This window comes from Electrona antarctica (genome assembly GCF_951216825.1).
Source record: "Electrona antarctica genome assembly, contig: scaffold_364, whole genome shotgun sequence".
NCBI lineage: Eukaryota > Metazoa > Chordata > Actinopteri > Myctophiformes > Myctophidae > Electrona > Electrona antarctica.
In genome coordinates, this window is record NW_027638486.1 from 112,361 (window position 1) to 132,078 (window position 19,718).

Sequence of the window (19,718 nt, forward strand, 5' to 3'; positions counted from 1 at the left end):
TTAGATTTTAGCAGTGAGCCCAGTGTCTGATGTCATGGACACTGGGCTCACTTATTTCCTGGACTACAATTCCCATAATTGATTGATTGTTTGATTGAAATATTTATTAACAGTTTGCAGAATTACAGTACATTTCAAGCACAAACTCAATACAAAGACTGTTAACTGTGAGTGGACGACACAATTAAGCATTACACTTGTTTACAAGAGGGTCCACCTTGTTCAATTCATCAAAACATTTAGAGACGTAGACACTTCCCTATATAGTCAAAGAACAGAACAGGAATTCATCATAAAGGAGGTAAAAAGGGAAAAGAAACATATACAGTGAGGGAAAAAGGGGTGGGGGGGATTCAGATTTTACAGGGGCCAGTTTCGAATTGCAGCCGTCCGTAGGTGCCCTTTGAGAGCGGTTTTGAAGGAGTCAAGGGATTTGCATGTCTTAATGACTGTTGGTAGGGCGTTCCACATTTTGGTGGCATAGGAGCCGAATCTGGGTTGTACATGGTTCGTTGCACTTCCTCTGGTGTTGTGGGTGTGGACTTCGTTAACATTAAGGAAGTATCTAGACAGGTACATGGGTATCTTAGTGAAGTATTTAGACAGGTACATGGGTATCTTAGTGAAGTATCTAGACAGGTACATGGGTATCTTAGTGAAGTATCTAGACAGGTACATGGGTATCTTGGTGGTGTATCGAATCTTGTGGACCAGACCCATTGCAAGATGCTGTACTCTGTCGTCGACCCTAAGCCATTCCAGCCTGTCAAAGTGGGCAGGGGTGAGGTGGGTTCGGGGGGTGAGGCCAAGTAGGAGCCTGACCAGTTTGTTTTGGGAAGTCTGGAGCCTAGTTTTAAGGGCCTTTGAGGTGCTGTGGTACCAGGAGGTGCATGCATAGTCAAATAAACCTTGTACGAGGGCTCCTGTTAAGGTCTTCAAGGTGTTTTTGTTGCCCCTCCCCCTATCCTTGGGGCTGTCTTACTGAGACAACATGTAGTCCAGGAAGGAAGTGAGCCCAGTGTCCATGACATCAGAGACACTGGGCTCACTGCTACAATCTAAAATATCTAAAACCACATATTACACACATAAAGACCCCCAGGAAAGTGTTCTAAAGCTTCTAAACGTCATTAACATAATATTGTTTTGCAAAAAGGGTGAAGGTCTCCCTTTAAGAGCATCTGATAAATGTCTACATTGTAAATTCTAAAATGTGCTCGCGAATCGGTGCAGTTCCAGGTGCCGTCCACCAGAGGGTGCTACAGTACAGCAGCAGTTCCGGGTCCCGTCCACCAGAGGGTGCTACAGTACAGCAGCGGTTCCGGGTCCTGTCCACCAGAGGGTGCTAACGGTACAGCAGCGGTTCCAGGTCCCATTCAGACCACTAGGGGGTGCCAGCGGTCGCAGCAGCATGACGTTCGACCACAGCATGAACGTGTCGGAGGTCTTCCTCGTCTTCGCGACGTACACGACCCTCATCATCCTCAAGATGATGATGATGTCATTCATCACCGCCTTCTTCCGCGGACTGCGTGGGGTAACGGCACACTCCGTAATATGAATGTAAAGGGTGAAAAAAACATTGTGGGGTAAAAAAATAAAAATAGCATGCAGTTTAAATTAGATTGGATTGTTATTATGTTGTCGTTGTTGTTGTTGTTGTACGTAATAATAATAATCATAATAATTCCTTCAGGCCTTTGAGAATCCAGAAGACATCGCAGACACGAGACGGGAGGAGAAATTCAGACAGATGAGAAGTCATCCTGATGTAGAACGAATGAGAAGGTAATATAATACTACTACTAGTACTAATACTACTAGTTCTACTGATAATACTACTACTAGTACTACTGATAATACTACTACTAGTACTACTGATAATACTACTAGTACTACTGATAATACTACTACTAGTACTAATACTACTAGTACTACTGATAATACTACTACTAGTACTACTGATAATACTACTACTAGTACTACTACTACTACTAGTACTACTGATAATACTACTACTAGTACTAATACTACTAGTACTACTGATAATACTACTACTAGTACTACTGATAATACTACTACTAGTACTACTGATAATACTACTACTAGTACTAATACTACTGATAATACTACTACTAGTACTAATACTACTAGTACTACTGATACTACTACTACTAGTACTAATACTACTAGTACTACTGATAATACTACTACTAGTACTAATACTACTAGTACTACTGATAATACTACTACTAGTACTAATACTACTAGTACTACTGATAATACTACTACTAGTACTAATACTACTAGTACTACTGATAATATTACTACTAGTACTACTACTACTAGTACTACTGATAATACTACTACTAGTACTAATACTACTAGTACTACTGATAATACTACTACTAGTACTAATACTACTAGTACTACTGATAATACTACTACTAGTACTACTACTACTAGTACTACTGATAATACTACTACTAGTACTAATACTACTAGTACTACTGATAATACTACTACTAGTACTACTGATAATACTACTACTAGTACTACTACTAGTACTACTGATAATACTACTACTAGTACTAATACTACTAGTACTACTGATAATACTACTACTAGTACTACTGATAATACTACTACTAGTACTACTGATAATACTACTACTAGTACTAATACTACTAGTACTACTGATAATACTACTGCTAGTACTACTGATAATACTACTACTAGTACTAATACTCCTAGTACTACTGATAATACTACTACTAGTACTAATACTACTAGTACTACTGATAATACTACTACTAGTACTAATACTACTAGTACTACTGATAATACTACTACTAGTACTACTACTAGTACTACTGATAATACTACTACTAGTACTAATACTACTAGTACTACTGATAATACTACTACTAGTACTAATACTACTAGTACTACTGATAATACTACTACTAGTACTAATACTACTAGTACTACTGATAATACTAGTACTAGTACTAATACTACTAGTACTACTGATAATACTACTACTAGTACTACTACTACTAGTACTACTGATAATACTACTACTAGTACTACTGATAATACTACTACTAGTACTAATACTACTAGTACTACTGATAATACTAGTACTAGTACTAATACTACTAGTACTACTGATAATACTAGTACTAGTACTAATACTACTAGTACTACTGATAATACTACTACTAGTACTACTACTACTAGTACTACTGATAATACTACTACTAGTACTACTGATAATACTACTACTAGTACTACTAGTACTACTGATAATACTACTACTAGTACTACTGATAATACTACTACTAGTACTAATACTACTAGTACTACTGATAATACTACTACTAGTACTACTGATAATACTAGTACTAATACTACTGATAATACTACTACTAATACTACTATAATACTACTACTAAGACTACTACTAGTACTACTACTGATAATACTACTAGTAGTACTACTAATACTACTACTAGTACTACTGATAATACTACTACTAGTACTACTACTACTACTACTAGTACTACTGATAATACTACTACTACTAGTACTACTACTAATACTACTACTAGTACTACTGATAATACTACTACTACTACTAGTACTACTGATATTACTACTGATAATACTACAACTAATACTACTGATAATACTAATACTACTACTAGTACTACTGATACTACTACTACTAATACTACTACTGATAATACAGGGCATTAGGAGGTATATCTGCCCTAGAGGGCATTAGGAGGTGTATCTGCCCTACAGGGCATTAGGAGGTGTATCTGCCCTACAGGGCATTAGGAGGTGTATCTGCCCTAGAGGGCATTAGGAGGTGTATCTGCCCTACAGGGCATTAGGAGGTGTATCTGCCCTAGGGCATTAGGAGGTGTATCTGCCCTACATGGCATTAGGAGGTGTATCTGCCCCTACATGGCATTAGGAGGTGTATCTGCCCCTACATGGCATTGGGAGGTGTATCTGCCCTACAGGGCATTCGGAGGTGTATCTGCCCTACAGGGCATTCGGAGGTGTATCTGCCCTACAGGGCATTAGGAGGTGTATCTGCCCCTATAGGGCATTAGGAGGTGTATCTGCCCTACAGGGCATTAGGAGGTGTATCTGCCCCACAGGGCATTAGGAGGTGTATCTGCCCTACAGGGCATTAGGAGGTGTATCTGCCCTACAGGGCATTAGGAGGTGTATCTGCCCCTACAGGGCATTAGGAGGTGTATCTGCCCTACAGGGCATTAGGAGGTGTATCTGCCCTACAGGGCATTAGGAGGTGTATCTGCCCCACAGGGCATTAGGAGGTGTATCTGCCCTACAGGGCATTAGGAGGTGTATCTGCCCTAGGGCATTAGGAGGTGTATCTGCTCTACAGGGCATTAGGAGGTGTATCTGCCCTACAGGGCATTAGGTGTATCTGCCCTACAGGGCATTAGGAGGTGTATCTGCCCCACAGGGCATTAGGAGGCGTATCTGCCCTAGGGCATTAGGAGGTGTATCTGCCCTAGGGCATTATGAGGTGTATCTGCCCCTACAGGGCATTAGGAGGTGTATCTGCCCCTACAGGGCATTAGAAGGTGTATCTGCCCCTACAGGGCATTAGGAGGCGTATCTGCCCTACAGGGCATTAGGAGGTGTATCTGCCCTACAGGGCATTAGGAGGTGTATCTGCCCTACAGGGCATTAGGAGGTGTATCTGCCCCTACAGGGCATTATGAGGTGTATCTGCCCCTACAGGGCATTAGGAGGTGTATCTGCCCTACAGGGCATTAGAAGGTGTATCTGCCCCTACAGGGCATTAGGAGGCGTATCTGCCCTACAGGGCATTAGGAGGTGTATCTGCCCTAGGGCATTATGAGGTGTATCTGCCCCTACAGGGCATTAGGAGGTGTATCTGCCCCTACAGGCCATTAGGAGGTGTATCCGCCCTAGGGCATTAGGAGGTGTATCTGCCCTACAGGGCATTAGGAGGTGTATCTGCCCCTACAGGGCATTAGGAGGTGTATCTGCCCTACAGGGCATTAGGAGGTGTATCTGCCCTACAGGGCATTAGGAGGTGTATCTGCCCTACAGGGCATTAGGAGGCCTTATAGGTTAAACCAAAACCTTGAGAGACACTGATTGGTCTGCTGTATTCTGTGTTCTGATTGGTCCAGGTGTCACCATCTGTGTTGTGATTGGTTGTTTGTGCCGTATTCTGTGTTCTGATTGGTCCAGGTGTCACCAGAACGACCTGGAGAACATCATTCCCTTCGTCCTGATTGGCCTGATGTATTCTCTGACCGCGCCGGACCTGGAGAGCGCAGAGATCCACTTCCGCATCTTCATGGTGGCCCGGATCTGTCACACGGTGAGTTATAACATACGGATCCGGATCTGGATCTGTCACACGGTGAGTTATAACATACGGAACCGGATCTGGATCTGTCACACGGTGAGTTATAAAGACCGGATCTGGATCTGGATCTGTCACACGGTGAGTTATAACATACGGAACCGGATCTGGATCTGGATCTGTCACACGGTGAGTTATAAAGACCGGATCTGGATCTGGATCTGTCACACGGTGAGTTATAAAGACCGGATCTGGATCTGGATGTGTCACACGGTGAGTTATAAAGACCGGATCTGGATCTGGATCTGTCACACGGTGAGTTATAAAGACCGGATCTGGATCTGGATGTGTCACACGGTGAGTTATAAAGACCGGATCTGGATCTGGATCTGGATCTGTCACACGGTGAGTTATAAAGACCGGATCTGGATCTGGATCTGGATCTGTCACACGGTGAGTTATAAAGACCGGATCTGGATCTGGATCTGGATCTGTCACACGGTGAGTTATAAAGACCGGATCTGGATCTGGATCTGTCACACGGTGAGTTATAAAGACCGGATCTGGATCTGGATCTGTCACACGGTGATTTATAACATACGGAACCGGATCTGGATCTGGATCTGTCACACGGTGAGTTATAACTAAGGCCAAACGGAATCTGCGGGTTTTTTTCTGTTTTTCTGCGGTGACTCCGGAGGAAAATCTGCGGGATTCTGCGGAGTGTTTTTTTTTCCTTTTAAGGTTTTAGACAGTTATCCAGGACTATAATCAATGTGTTTAGAGCAAAAATAACTCTAAATATGCGAAATAAACCTTAAAGTACCACAACAAAGTAATTAAGATCTATTAGTCAAATGTTCGACTTCATCCATTTTTATTCAATAATAATTCACTCCTTCATGAACATCCTTTAGTAGAATTCAAATAACAAATGTGAAATTAAATTACAATGGGTCCATGAACATACAAGCCAGCCAGCCAGCAGTCCATTAGCCAGCCAGCCAAAAAGCCAGCCAGTCAGTCAGTCTGTCAGTCAGCCAGTCCGTTAGCCAGTCAGTCAGTCAGCCAGCCAGTCAGTCCATTAGCCAGCCAGCCAGCCACTCAGTCCGTTAACCAGCCAGCCAGTCAGTTAGCCAGTCAGTTATAGCCAGCTAGTCAGTCAGTCAATCAGCCAGCCAGATAGCCAGGGGCCAGCTTGGGGGCTTCCTCAAGAGGAATATCTGCCTCAACCAGAGCCTTTATAAAATCCAACACAAACTTCTTCCTCTCAGCAGTACATGGGTCTTGGAGAGGCAGGCAGCCAGGGTTTCAGTCCTAGATCGTACTGCAAAACAAAGACAATGTGTTACTTAAAACCCTAGCATCCCTATTCTGAGGGTAACATTAGTTGAAAATAGCAGATCTACAAGTTCCCAAATGATGCCTCATGCTGCGACAGTGCGACTAAGTGGGTGTCTAAAAATACTGAACATGAATCCAACACAACACTGCACTGTTTGACATGGTGCTGTCTAGGGCACTAGGGCACCAAAACAGTGGGCACTAGGAAACGGTGGGCAGACTGGGCACTAGGGATAGGTGGGCACCAAAACAGAGTGGGCACTAGGGAAAGGTGGGCAGACTGGGCACCAGGGATAGGTGGGCAGCAGGGATAGGTGGGCACCAAAACAGAGTGGGCACTAGGGAAAGGTGGGCACCAAAACAGAGTGGGCACTAGGGAAAGGTGGGCAGACTGGGCACCAGGGAAAGCTAGGCACCAAAACAGAGTGGGCACTAGGGAAAGGAGGGCAGACTGGGCACCAGGGCAAGCTAGGCACCAAAACAGAGTGGGCAAGCTATATTAAAAAGTTGAATCTGCAACACAATTTGATATGGGGTCCCTGGCTCCTGCTTCATCTCTCTCAGCTAAAGGTTTTCTCTCAATTCAATTCAATTCAAATCAAATTAGCTTTATTGCCTGGCATGAGAAAACATATGTTTACATTGCCAAAGCAAAAGTGAAACGAGACAATCAAGAAAACAATCTATGTACAAATAAATATGAATATAAATAGGAATTAAAAAAAGGTGTACCGTGTAACTGTAAACAGATGTGTTACATTAACATTTTGAGTAATACTATCTAAAAATATTTCATATTCTCTCTCACACACACACACACACACGCACGCACGCATGCACTCACTCACTCACTCTCTCGCACGCACGCTCTCTCCAAATACACACACACACACACTTTCGCTCTCTCTCGCACGCACATCGCATGCAGTCTCTCCAAACACACACACTTTCTCTCTCTCTCAGCTCTCTCTCGCCTCTCGGAGCGATCGAAACGCAGCAACGCTGCCCAATTTTTTTAGATTTAGTTCAGCATGTTAACCAAACCAGCTAAGCTACAATAGTAGCCTAAATGTAAATGCTACTTACCCAAATCACTCGCACTCCTGTTGCTTCAGACGCTCGAAATTTCTGTTAGGTAATCCATTGTGTGTTGGCAAACAAGAAACAACACCCCCCGCGGCCCCCATCCGAATAAAAGTTATTGAATGACGACGAAGACGCGTGTCACTCAGCAGTCGGCTCCTCTGCAGTAAATCAGAAATGAAATGAAATGAAATGAAATGAAATGAAATGAAATGAAATCTATATTTACCCAGGGTATCTGGGCTAAGCTCAAGAACTTGTTTCCAGCCAGGCCCTGCTCATAGAACACATTTCATCGTAGTGGTTGATGCCTTGTTCAAGGGCATTTCAGCGGTGGTAATTTTAACGTGTCGGACGGCTGATTCGAACTGGGAACCTTCCGGTATCTAGACCGCGCCGCTATCCGTTCGGCCACCGCTGCCACAGACAGGACTTCCGACAGCTTTTGAAGTTTTGATAAAGTTATATTAAATATTCTCGTCCAGAGCCTCCAACATATTAGTCAGCAGTAGAGAATGAGGGGAGGAGGGAGGGGCGGGTGCGTCCACTGGTTAATATTATGCTGGCCTGGGTAAAGTAAACTACAACATGAACGTGTTAAATTTCCGCGGAAATTCCGCGTCGTTTTCATCGGAACACCGCGGCCGCGTATTCCGTTCGGGCCTGGTTATAACATACGGAACCGGATCTGGAAACTCCATCTTATGTATGATCCTAGATGACTATTTCTATGTACAGTATGTGATGTAATACCATGTGTTGTTCTATTTCTATAATGTGATGTAATACCATGTGTTGTTCTATTTATATAATGTGATGTATCACCATGTGTTGTTCTATTTCTATAATGTGATGTATCACCATGTGTTGTTCTATTTCTATAATGTGATGTATCACCATGTGTTGTTCTATTTCTATAATGTGATGTATCACCATGTGTTGTTCTATGTCTATAATGTGATGTATCACCATGTGTTGTTCTATGTCTATAATGTGATGTATCACCATGTGTTGTTCTATTTCTATAATGTGATGTATCACCATGTGTTGTTCTATTTCTATAATGTGATGTATCACCATGTGTTGTTCTATTGTTCTATTTCTATAATGTGATGTATCACCATGTGTTGTTCTATTGTTCTATTTCTATAATGTGATGTGTCACCATGTGTTGTTCTATTGTTCTATTTCTATAATGTGATGTGTCACCATGTGTTGTTCTATTTCTATAATGTGATGTATCACCATGTGTTGTTCTATTTCTATAATGTGATGTATCACCATGTGTTGTTCTATGTCTATAATGTGATGTATCACCATGTGTTGTTCTATTTCTATAATGTGATGTAATACCATGTGTTGTTCTATTTCTATAATGTGATGTATCACCATGTGTTGTTCTATTTCTATAATGTGATGTATCACCATGTGTTGTTCTATTTCTATAATGTGATGTATTACCATGTGTTGTTCTATTGTTCTATTTCTATAATGTGATGTATCACCATGTGTTGTTCTATTGTTCTATTTCTATAATGTGATGTATCACCATGTGTTGTTCTATTGTTCTATTTCTATAATGTGATGTGTCACCATGTGTTGTTCTATTCTATTTCTATAATGTGATGTGTCACCATGTGTTGTTCTATTTCTATAATGTGATGTATCACCATGTGGTGTTCTATTTCTATAATGTGATGTATCACCATGTGTTGTTATATTTCTATAATGTGATGTATCACCATGTGGTGTTCTATTTCTATAATGTGATGTATCACCATGTGTTGTTCTATTTCTATAATGTGATGTATCACCATGTGTTTTTCTATTTCTATAATGTGATGTATTACCATGTGTTGTTCTATGTCTATAATGTGATGTATCACCATGTGTTGTTCTATTGTTCTATTTCTATAATGTGATGTATCACCATGTGTTGTTCTATTTCTATAATGTGATGTATCACCATGTGTTGTTCTATTTCTATAATGTGATGTATCACCATTTGTTGTTCTATTTCTATAATGTGATGTATCACCATGTGTTGTTCTATTTCTATAATGTGATGTATCACCATGTGTTGTTCTATTTCTATAATGTGATGTATCATGTGTTCTATTGTTCTATTTCTATAATGTGATGTATCACCATCTGTTGTTCTATTTCTATAATGTGATGTATCACCATGTGTTGTTCTATTTCTATAATGTGATGTATCATGTGTTCTATTGTTCTATTTCTATAATGTGATGTATCACCATGTGTTGTTCTATTTCTATAATGTGATGTATCACCATGTGTTGTTCTATTTCTATAATGTGATGTATCACCATGTGGTGTTCTGCTCAGTGTAAATCTCTCTGGATTAAGAGCGTCTGATAAATGACTACAATGTAAATTAATGTTGTGCATTGTGTGTTCCGTCCACTAGGTGGCGTACGTGTGCCCTCTGCCCCAGCCCAGCAGAGTGTTGACCTGGTTGGTGGGAGTCCTGGTGACCTTCAGCATGGCCTACAGGGTCCTGAAGATGACCTTTCACCTCTAACCTTTCACCTCTGGTGACCTTCTCCATGGCCTACAGGGTCCTGAGGATGACCTTTCACCTCTAACCTTTCACCTCTAACCTTCTCCATGGCCTACAGGGTCCTGAAGATGACCTTTCACCTCTAACCTTTCACCTCTAACCTTCTCCATGGCCTACAGGGTCATGAGGATGACCTTTCACCTCTAACCTTTCACCTCTAACCTTCTCCATGGCCTACAGGGTCCTGAAGATGACCTTTCACCTCTAACCTTTCAACTCTGGTGACCTTCTCCATGGCCTACAGGGTCCTGAGGATGACCTTTCACCTCTAACCTTTCACCTCTAACCTTCTCCATTGCCTACAGGGTCCTGAGGATGACCTTTCACCTCTAACCTTCTGGTGACCTTCTCCATGGCCTACAGGGTCCTGAGGATGACCTTTCACCTCTAACCTTTCACCTCTAACCTTCTCCATTGCCTACAGGGTCCTGAGGATGACCTTTCACCTCTAACCTTCTGGTGACCTTCTCCATGGCCTACAGGGTCCTGAGGATAACCTTTCACCTCTAACCTTTCACCTCTAACCTTCTCCATGGCCTACAGGGTCCTGAAGATGACCTTTCACCTCTAACCTTCTGGTGACCTTCTCCATGGCCTACAGGGTCCTGAGGATAACCTTTCACCTCTAACCTTTCACCTCTAACCTTCTCCATGGCCTACAGGGTCCTGAAGATGACCTTTCACCTCTAACCTTTCACCTCTAACCTTCTCCATTGCCTACAGGGTCCTGAGGATGACCTTTCACCTCTAACCTTTCACCTCTAACCTTCTCCATTGCCTACAGGGTCCTGAGGATGACCTTTCACCTCTAACCTTCTGGTGACCTTCTCCATGGCCTACAGGGTCCTGAGGATGACCTTTCACCTCTAACCTTTCACCTCTAACCTTTCACCTCTAACCTTCTCCATTGCCTACAGGGTCCTGAGGATGACCTTTCACCTCTAACCTTCTGGTGACCTTCTCCATGGCCTACAGGGTCCTGAGGATGACCTTTCACCTCTAACCTTTCACCTCTAACCTTCTCCATTGCCTACAGGGTCCTGAGGATGACCTTTCACCTCTAACCTTCTGGTGACCTTCTCCATGGCCTATAGGGTCCTGAGGATAACCTTTCACCTCTAACCTTCTCCATGGCCTACAGGGTCCTGAGGATAACCTTTCACCTCTAACCTTTCACCTCTAACCTTCTCCATGGCCTATAGCAGGGGTGGGCAATTATTTTTCCCAAGGGGCCAAATGAGAAACAGAAAATATGTAGGAGGGCCAAAAGGCTGAACGTAATTATGCATAATATCAATTTTATTTCTATATAAAAATCAGTAAATGGCATTATTTTGACAAGCTGGTAAGAGTATGTTGTTAGATAATGAAAAGGTGAGGTTGCCTTAGTTACACAGTATGTTGTTAGATAATGAAAAGGTGAGGTTGCCTTAGTTACACAGTATGTTGTTAGACAATGAAAAGGTGAGGTTGCCTTAGTTACAAAAAATGTATTTGATTTTTATTCAAGCAACATTTCCAAAGCAATGGTGAACAAAATGTGAAACATTTGACTCAAATTATAGTGACTATTTTACTCCATGATGATGTACGATAAGAGCGCCCGCCCTCACTTCACATGGGTGTGATACTTTTTGCTTTCTACTTGCATGCTTGAGACGTTTCCTTTCCCAGTTGAAAACTGTAAATACTAGGCTTTTTATTCTAACAATGAGAACATTAGAGGTAGCTCTCTTAACACTTTGTGTGCCCACGCAATACTTTCAAAGAAATCACTTTCACCTTGAAACTCCATTCACACTTTTTTGAGTGGTGTAAACCACTCCTACAACTGGCTTTGTTAGTCTGTCTGTCTGTCTGTCTGTCTGTCTGTGCCAAAATGAGCATGGTTGCTACGGTCACCCAGTTCATTACGTCAGACATTAGGTCAGACCACAGCTGATCAGTCTATATAAGACCTTACACCACTCAGTTCACACGGGTGGGATTTTTATAATTCAGCTGACTGTGGAGACACATGCTGGAACTTTTTACTTTGAAATGTTTTATAGTTTCTGAGTTATTTAACTTAAACGCCCAATGCATTCTCAATGGCAATAGCACAAACTTTGGCACCACGTATTAGAAAGAAAAAAAAAACAATGACGTTTTTTTTCTTTTTTTTTTTCAAAGACGTCCACAGACGTCTTGGGCACACCACGCGGGTGTAATACCAAAGACGTCCACAGACGTCTTGGGTATTGGGCTTCAAAATAAAAGCAATGCGGTTTTAGTCCACCCATAATTAAGGTAATTAGAAAGTATGTTTTATTTTCAAATGATCAAGTAATCTATCGCAGGCCGGTCAAAGTCAGCCCGCGGGCCGTACAATGCCCAGGTCTGGCCTATAGACCGATTCAGAAACGGCCTCAAACGTTACTCTTTTACCTGCTTTTTACTAACACTAACTTTACAAAGATGCTCCAGAACATCAGGATGAACCTGTGTAGTTTATGGCTGCTCCAACAGTAGAGATGAACCTGTGTAGTTTATGGCTGCTCCAACAGTAGAGATGAACCTGTGTAGTTTATGGCTGCTCCAACAGTAGAGATGAACCTGTGTAGTTTATGGCTGCTCCAACAGTAGAGATGAACCTGTGTAGTTTATGGCTGCTCCAACAGTAGAGATGAACCTGTGTAGTTTATGGCTGCTCCAACAGTAGAGGCAACATTCAACTTTGGAGAGGAACGGAATGTCAAAAAATACGCTGCGGTGTCTGAGACCAGAGCCATAGAGTAATGGTTGAGACGAAGCAGTGAAAGGTCCTGAAAGATGCATAACGTCAGTCTTAACCAATACCCAATATTTCTGTTGTATGAACACCTCATACTAAGCATTTAAAGTATGTTCTTTCTTTCTTTCTTTCTTTCTTTCAGTTCATATCCTGTAATGTTCTTTATGAATAAAAGCTTTTATGAAACATTGGCTCTTTTTAAAAATTTTCTAGAACTGGTTCCGTTGTAGCCCAGGGGCCCCAGCCCAGTCAGGGGCCCCAGCCCAGTCAGGGGCCCCAGCCCAGCCAGGGGCCCCAGCCCAGTCAGGGGCCCCAGCCCAGCCAGGGGCCCCAGCCCAGTCAGGGGCCCCAGCCCAGCCAGGGGCCCCAGCCCAGTCAGGGGCCCCAGCCCAGCCAGGGGCCCCAGCCCAGCCAGGGGCCCCAGCCCAGTCAGGGGCCCCAGCCCAGCCAGGGGCCCCAGCCCAGTCAGGGGCCCCAGCCCAGCCAGGGGCCCCAGCCCAGCCAGGGGCCCCAGCCCAGTCAGGGGCCCCAGCCCAGCCAGGGGCCCCAGCCCAGCCAGGGGCCCCAGCCCAGTCAGGGGCCCCAGCCCAGCCAGGGGCCCCAGCCCAGCCAGGGGCCCCAGCCCAGTCAGGGGCCCCAGCCCAGCCAGGGGCCCCAGCCCAGTCAGGGGCCCCAGCCCAGCCAGGGGCCCCAGCCCAGTCAGGGGCCCCAGCCCAGCCAGGGGCCCCAGCCCAGCCAGGGGCCCCAGCCCAGCCAGGGGCCCCAGCCCAACTAACATGAATTAATAAATTGACCCAAAACGCAACAACAAAAGTATATCCATAAGTTCACACTGGATGCGTCTGCCGAGCTTACAGGGCTGGAGCACAGTCGGAAAACAAGGAAGTGAGTTGATCAAATAGAATCCATTTTTGGGTACAGTATGTGGCTACTGTATATGCTCTGTGGTTTTCAACCAGTGGTCCGGGGACCACCGGTGGTCCGGGGACCACCCGTACGGGCCTTGAGGCGGTTCCAAGTGGTCCCCGGCTCAAGGATGGAGAGTTGGTAACCATTTGGTTTCCTTTTTAGGTTAAAGGAGCATTCAGTGATTTGGGTGATTTGGAAAACCCAAATCACATCTTGTACCGCCCCGGTACAAGATGTGCACATGCACGCTCTACAGTGGGGGAAGTACAACAGACCAACAGCACGTGCACCAAGGCCCGCCCCACTCGATCATGATTGGATGAAGGCCCCACTCATCCTGATTGGATGAAGGCTTTGCCACCCAAAGCCCAAACCGAAACTAGGGTTTTTTGACCCCAGGGGCTCACTGGGGACAGGGAGGAACTCCTTATATGGTCAGCACACTTTATAGTAGGGAGGATCATCCAAAAAATAAGAAACAATAAGTGATATTTGAATTAAGTGAAATCACTGAATATACCTTTAAGCATCTGCATTTCTTAATTTACAAGAAATTGGAGAGAACCGAGCCAAGAACCTGGACAGGGATCTCTCCAAATGTATTTGGCAAAATGCCCAGACTAAAAGTCAAGACATTACAGCCTCCTGTAGAGAGGGGCGGACTGGCGCTTCCCAACATGTTAAACTTCAACCTGGCCTGCCATGAGAGGGGTGGACTGGCGCTTCCCAACATGTTAAACTCAACCTGGCCTGCCATGAGAGGGGCGGACTGGCGCTTCCCAACATGTTAAACTCAACCTGGCCTGCCATGAGAGGGGTGGACTGGCGCTTCCCAACATGTTAAACTCAACCTGGCCTCCCATGAGAGGGGCGGACTGGCGCTTCCCAACATGTTAAACTTCAACTTGGCCTGCCATGAGAGGGGCGGATTGGCGCTTCCCAACATGTTAAACTTCAACCTGGCCTCAGGTATTGCTGAGTCTGCTAACACATGGGTTCCCAAAGTGGGGTCCGGGGACCCCTAGGGGTACTTGAGCTCTAATAGAGCTCCGAAGTCTGACGTCACTTTCAGTAGAGGTCGTCAATCTCCAGGTTCATGTATTTGTTTATTTGCATTGAGATCCCCAAACGGCGATTTTAGGTCGCTTCATATAAGAACTGTGTTTGAAAAATAAACCGACCACCTCGGCGTTTCTGTCAGGGGAGTGGCTGTGCGTCGTTAATGATGTCCATTCATATTTGATACAGCCAGTTTCTGGAGAAAATGGAATTAATATGACCGCAAAAGCCTTGAAACTACATATGAATGCAATGTCGCTGAGCATATACGTCACGCCCAGCTGTCAACATATTGCGTTCCTGAGATTCCTCGTTGACGTAAGCTCAGCTGGTGGTGACTCGACTCGTACTAACCACGATACATTATATATCAATAAAATAAAAATAAACGTAATTAACGTTCAGTTTCTGTTGTGCGACGGGCTGCGGGAAGAAGCAGCCTACCCGGAAATGTAGTCTCTGGGTTGTTTGGCTCGTTTCTAGCTTCGTATCTAGCTTCCCCCCCCAGATGAACCAGCATTAAGCTTCCCCCCAGATGAACCAGCATTAAGCTCCCCCCAGATGAACCAGCATTAAGCTCCCCCCAGATGAACCAGCATTAAGCTCCCCCCCAGATGAACCAGCATTAAGCTCCCCCCAGATGAACCAGCATTAAGCTCCCCCCCAGATGAACCAGCATTAAGCTCCCCCCAGATGAACCAGCATTAAGCTCCCCCCCAGATGAACCAGCATTAAGCTCCCCCCCCAGATGAACCAGCATTAAGCTCCCCCCAGATGAACCAGCATTAAGCTCCCCCCAGATGAACCAGCATTAAGCTCCCCCCCAGATGAACCAGCATTAAGCTCCCCCCCAGATGAACCAGCATTAAGCTCCCCCCCCCAGATGAACCAGCATTAAGCTCCCCCCCCAGATGAACCAGCATTAAGCTCCCCCCCAGATGAACCAGCATTAAGCTCCCCCCCCCAGATGAACCAGCATTAAGCTCCCCCCCCAGATGAACCAGCATTAAGCTCCCCCCAGATGAACCAGCATTAAGCTCCCCCCAGATGAACCAGCATTAAGCTCCCCCCCAGATGAACCAGCATTAAGCTCCCCCCAGATGAACCAGCATTAAGCTCCCCCCCCCAGATGAACCAGCATTAAGCTCCCCCCAGATGAACCAGCATTAAGCTCCCCCCCCCAGATGAACCAGCATTAAGCTCCCCCCCAGATGAACCAGCATTAAGCTCCCCCCCAGATGAACCAGCATTAAGCTCCCCCCCCAGATGAACCAGCATTAAGCTCCCCCCAGATGAACCAGCATTAAGCTCCCCCCCCAGATGAACCAGCATTAAGCTCCCCCCAGATGAACCAGCATTAAGCTCCCCCCCCCAGATGAACCAGCATTAAGCTCCCCCCAGATGAACCAGCATTAAGCTCCCCCCCAGATGAACCAGCATTAAGCTCCCCCCAGATGAACCAGCATTAAGCTCCCCCCAGATGAACCAGCATTAAGCTCCCCCCCAGATGAACCAGCATTAAGCTCCCCCCAGATGAACCAGCATTAAGCTCCCCCCCAGATGAACCAGCATTAAGCTCCCCCCCCCAGATGAACCAGCATTAAGCTTCCCCCAGATGAACCAGCATTAAGCTCCCCCCCCCCCAGATGAACCAGCATTAAGCTCCCCCCAGATGAACCAGCATTAAGCTCCCCCCAGATGAACCAGCATTAAGCTCCCCCCCAGATGAACCAGCATTAAGCTCCCCCCCCCAGATGAACCAGCATTAAGCTTCCCCCAGATGAACCAGCATTAAGCTCCCCCCCCCAGATGAACCAGCATTAAGCTCCCCCCAGATGAACCAGCATTAAGCTCCCCCCAGATGAACCAGCATTAAGCTCCCCCCAGATGAACCAGCATTAAGCTCCCCCCCAGATGAACCAGCATTAAGCTCCCCCCCCCAGATGAACCAGCATTAAGCTTCCCCCCAGATGAACCAGCATTAAGCTCCCCCCCCAGATGAACCAGCATTAAGCTCCCCCCCCCAGATGAACCAGCATTAAGCTCCCCCCCCAGATGAACCAGCATTAAGCTTCCCCCCCAGATGAACCAGCATTAAGCTCCCCCCCCCCCCCAGATGAACCAGCATTAAGCTCCCCCCCAGATGAACCAGCATTAAGCTCCCCCCAGATGAACCAGCATTAAGCTCCCCCCAGATGAACCAGCATTAAGCTCCCCCCCAGATGAACCAGCATTAAGCTCCCCCCCAGATGAACCAGCATTAAGCTCCCCCCCCAGATGAACCAGCATTAAGCTCCCCCCAGATGAACCAGCATTAAGCTTCCCCCAGATGAACCAGCATTAAGCTTCCCCCCCCAGATGAACCAGCATTAAGCTCCCCCCAGATGAACCAGCATTAAGCTCCCCCCAGATGAACCAGCATTAAGCTCCCCCCCAGATGAACCAGCATTAAGCTTCCCCCCAGATGAACCAGCATTAAGCTCCCCCCCCAGATGAACCAGCATTAAGCTCCCCCCAGATGAACCAGCATTAAGCTCCCCCCCAGATGAACCAGCATTAAGCTCCCCCCCAGATGAACCAGCATTAAGCTCCCCCCAGATGAACCAGCATTAAGCTCCCCCCCCCAGATGAACCAGCATTAAGCTCCCCCCAGATGAACCAGCATTAAGCTCCCCCCCCAGATGAACCAGCATTAAGCTCCCCCCCAGATGAACCAGCATTAAGCTCCCCCCAGATGAACCAGCATTAAGCTCCCCCCCCCAGATGAACCAGCATTAAGCTTCCCCCCAGATGAACCAGCATTAAGCTTCCCCCCCCAGATGAACCAGCATTAAGCTTCCCCCCAGATGAACCAGCATTAAGCTCCCCCCAGATGAACCAGCATTAAGCTCCCCCCCCCCCCAGATGAACCAGCATTAAGCTCCCCCCCCCAGATGAACCAGCATTAAGCTCCCCCCCAGATGAACCAGCATTAAGCTCCCCCCCCCCCCAGATGAACCAGCATTAAGCTTCCCCCCAGATGAACCAGCATTAAGCTCCCCCCCCCCCCCAGATGAACCAGCATTAAGCTCCCCCCCCCAGATGAACCAGCATTAAGCTCCCCCCCAGATGAACCAGCATTAAGCTCCCCCCCCCCCAGATGAACCAGCATTAAGCTTCCCCCCCCAGATGAACCAGCATTAAGCTCCCCCCAGATGAACCAGCATTAAGTTCCCCCCCAGATGAACCAGCATTAAGCTCCCCCCCCCCCAGATGAACCAGCATTAAGCTTCCCCCCAGATGAACCAGCATTAAGCTTCCCCCCCCAGATGAACCAGCATTAAGCTCCCCCCCAGATGAACCAGCATTAAGCTCCCCCCCCAGATGAACCAGCATTAAGCTCCCCCCCAGATGAACCAGCATTAAGCTCCCCCCCCCCCCAGATGAACCAGCATTAAGCTCCCCCCCCCCAGATTAACCAGCATTAAGCTCCCCCCCCAGATGAACCAGCATTAAGCTCCCCCCCAGATGAACCAGCATTAAGCTCCCCCCCAGATGAACCAGCATTAAGCTCCCCCCAGATGAACCAGCATTAAGCTCCCCCCCCAGATGAACCAGCATTAAGCTCCCCCCCCAGATGAACCAGCATTAAGCTCCCCCCCCAGATGAACCAGCATTAAGCTCCCCCCCCCAGATGAACCAGCATTAAGCTCCCCCCAGATGAACCAGCATTAAGCTCCCCCCAGATGAACCAGCATTAAGCTCCCCCCAGATGAACCAGCATTAAGCTCCCCCCAGATGAACCAGCATTAAGCTCCCCCCAGATGAACCAGCATTAAGCTCCCCCCCAGATGAACCAGCATTAAGCTCCCCCCCAGATGAACCAGCATTAAGCTCCCCCCCAGATGAACCAGCATTAAGCTCCCCCCAGATGAACCAGCATTAAGCTCCCCCCAGATGAACCAGCATTAAGCTCCCCCCCCAGATGAACCAGCATTAAGCTCCCCCCCCCAGATGAACCAGCATTAAGCTCCCCCCAGATGAACCAGCATTAAGCTCCCCCCAGATGAACCAGCATTAAGCTCCCCCCCCAGATGAACCAGCATTAAGCTCCCCCCCCCAGATGAACCAGCATTAAGCTCCCCCCCCAGATGAACCAGCATTAAGCTCCCCCCCAGATGAACCAGCATTAAGCTCCCCCCCCAGATGAACCAGCATTAAGCTCCCCCCCAGATGAACCAGCATTAAGCTCCCCCCCCCAGATGAACCAGCATTAAGCTCCCCCCCCCAGATGAACCAGCATTAAGCTCCCCCCAGATGAACCAGCATTAAGCTCCCCCCCCCCCCCCAGATGAACCAGCATTAAGCTTCCCCCCCCCCCCCAGATGAACCAGCATTAAACTCCCCCCCCCAGATGAACCAGCATTAAGCTCCCCCCCAGATGAACCAGCATTAAGCTCCCCCCAGATGAACCAGCATTAAGCTCCCCCCAGATGAACCAGCATTAAGCTCCCCCCAGATGAACCAGCATTAAGCTCCCCCCAGATGAACCAGCATTAAGCTCCCCCCCAGATGAACCAGCATTAAGCTCCCCCCCAGAT

General features: G+C 46.4%; 1 protein-coding gene across 1 annotated transcript; it reads left to right on the forward strand.

The window, feature by feature from the left end:
* Positions 1-1,411: 1,411 nt before the first annotated feature.
* On the forward strand, positions 1,412-10,358 carry LOC306918051 (microsomal glutathione S-transferase 1-like; the record flags this gene model as incomplete). The annotated part of the gene is made up of 4 exons (XM_079530944.1): positions 1,412-1,537; positions 1,697-1,788; positions 5,269-5,401; positions 10,245-10,358. 4 exons carry the CDS (start codon positions 1,412-1,414, stop codon positions 10,356-10,358), a joined length of 465 nt encoding a protein of 154 aa, XP_079387070.1.
* Between the last annotated feature and the right edge of the window lie 9,360 nt (positions 10,359-19,718).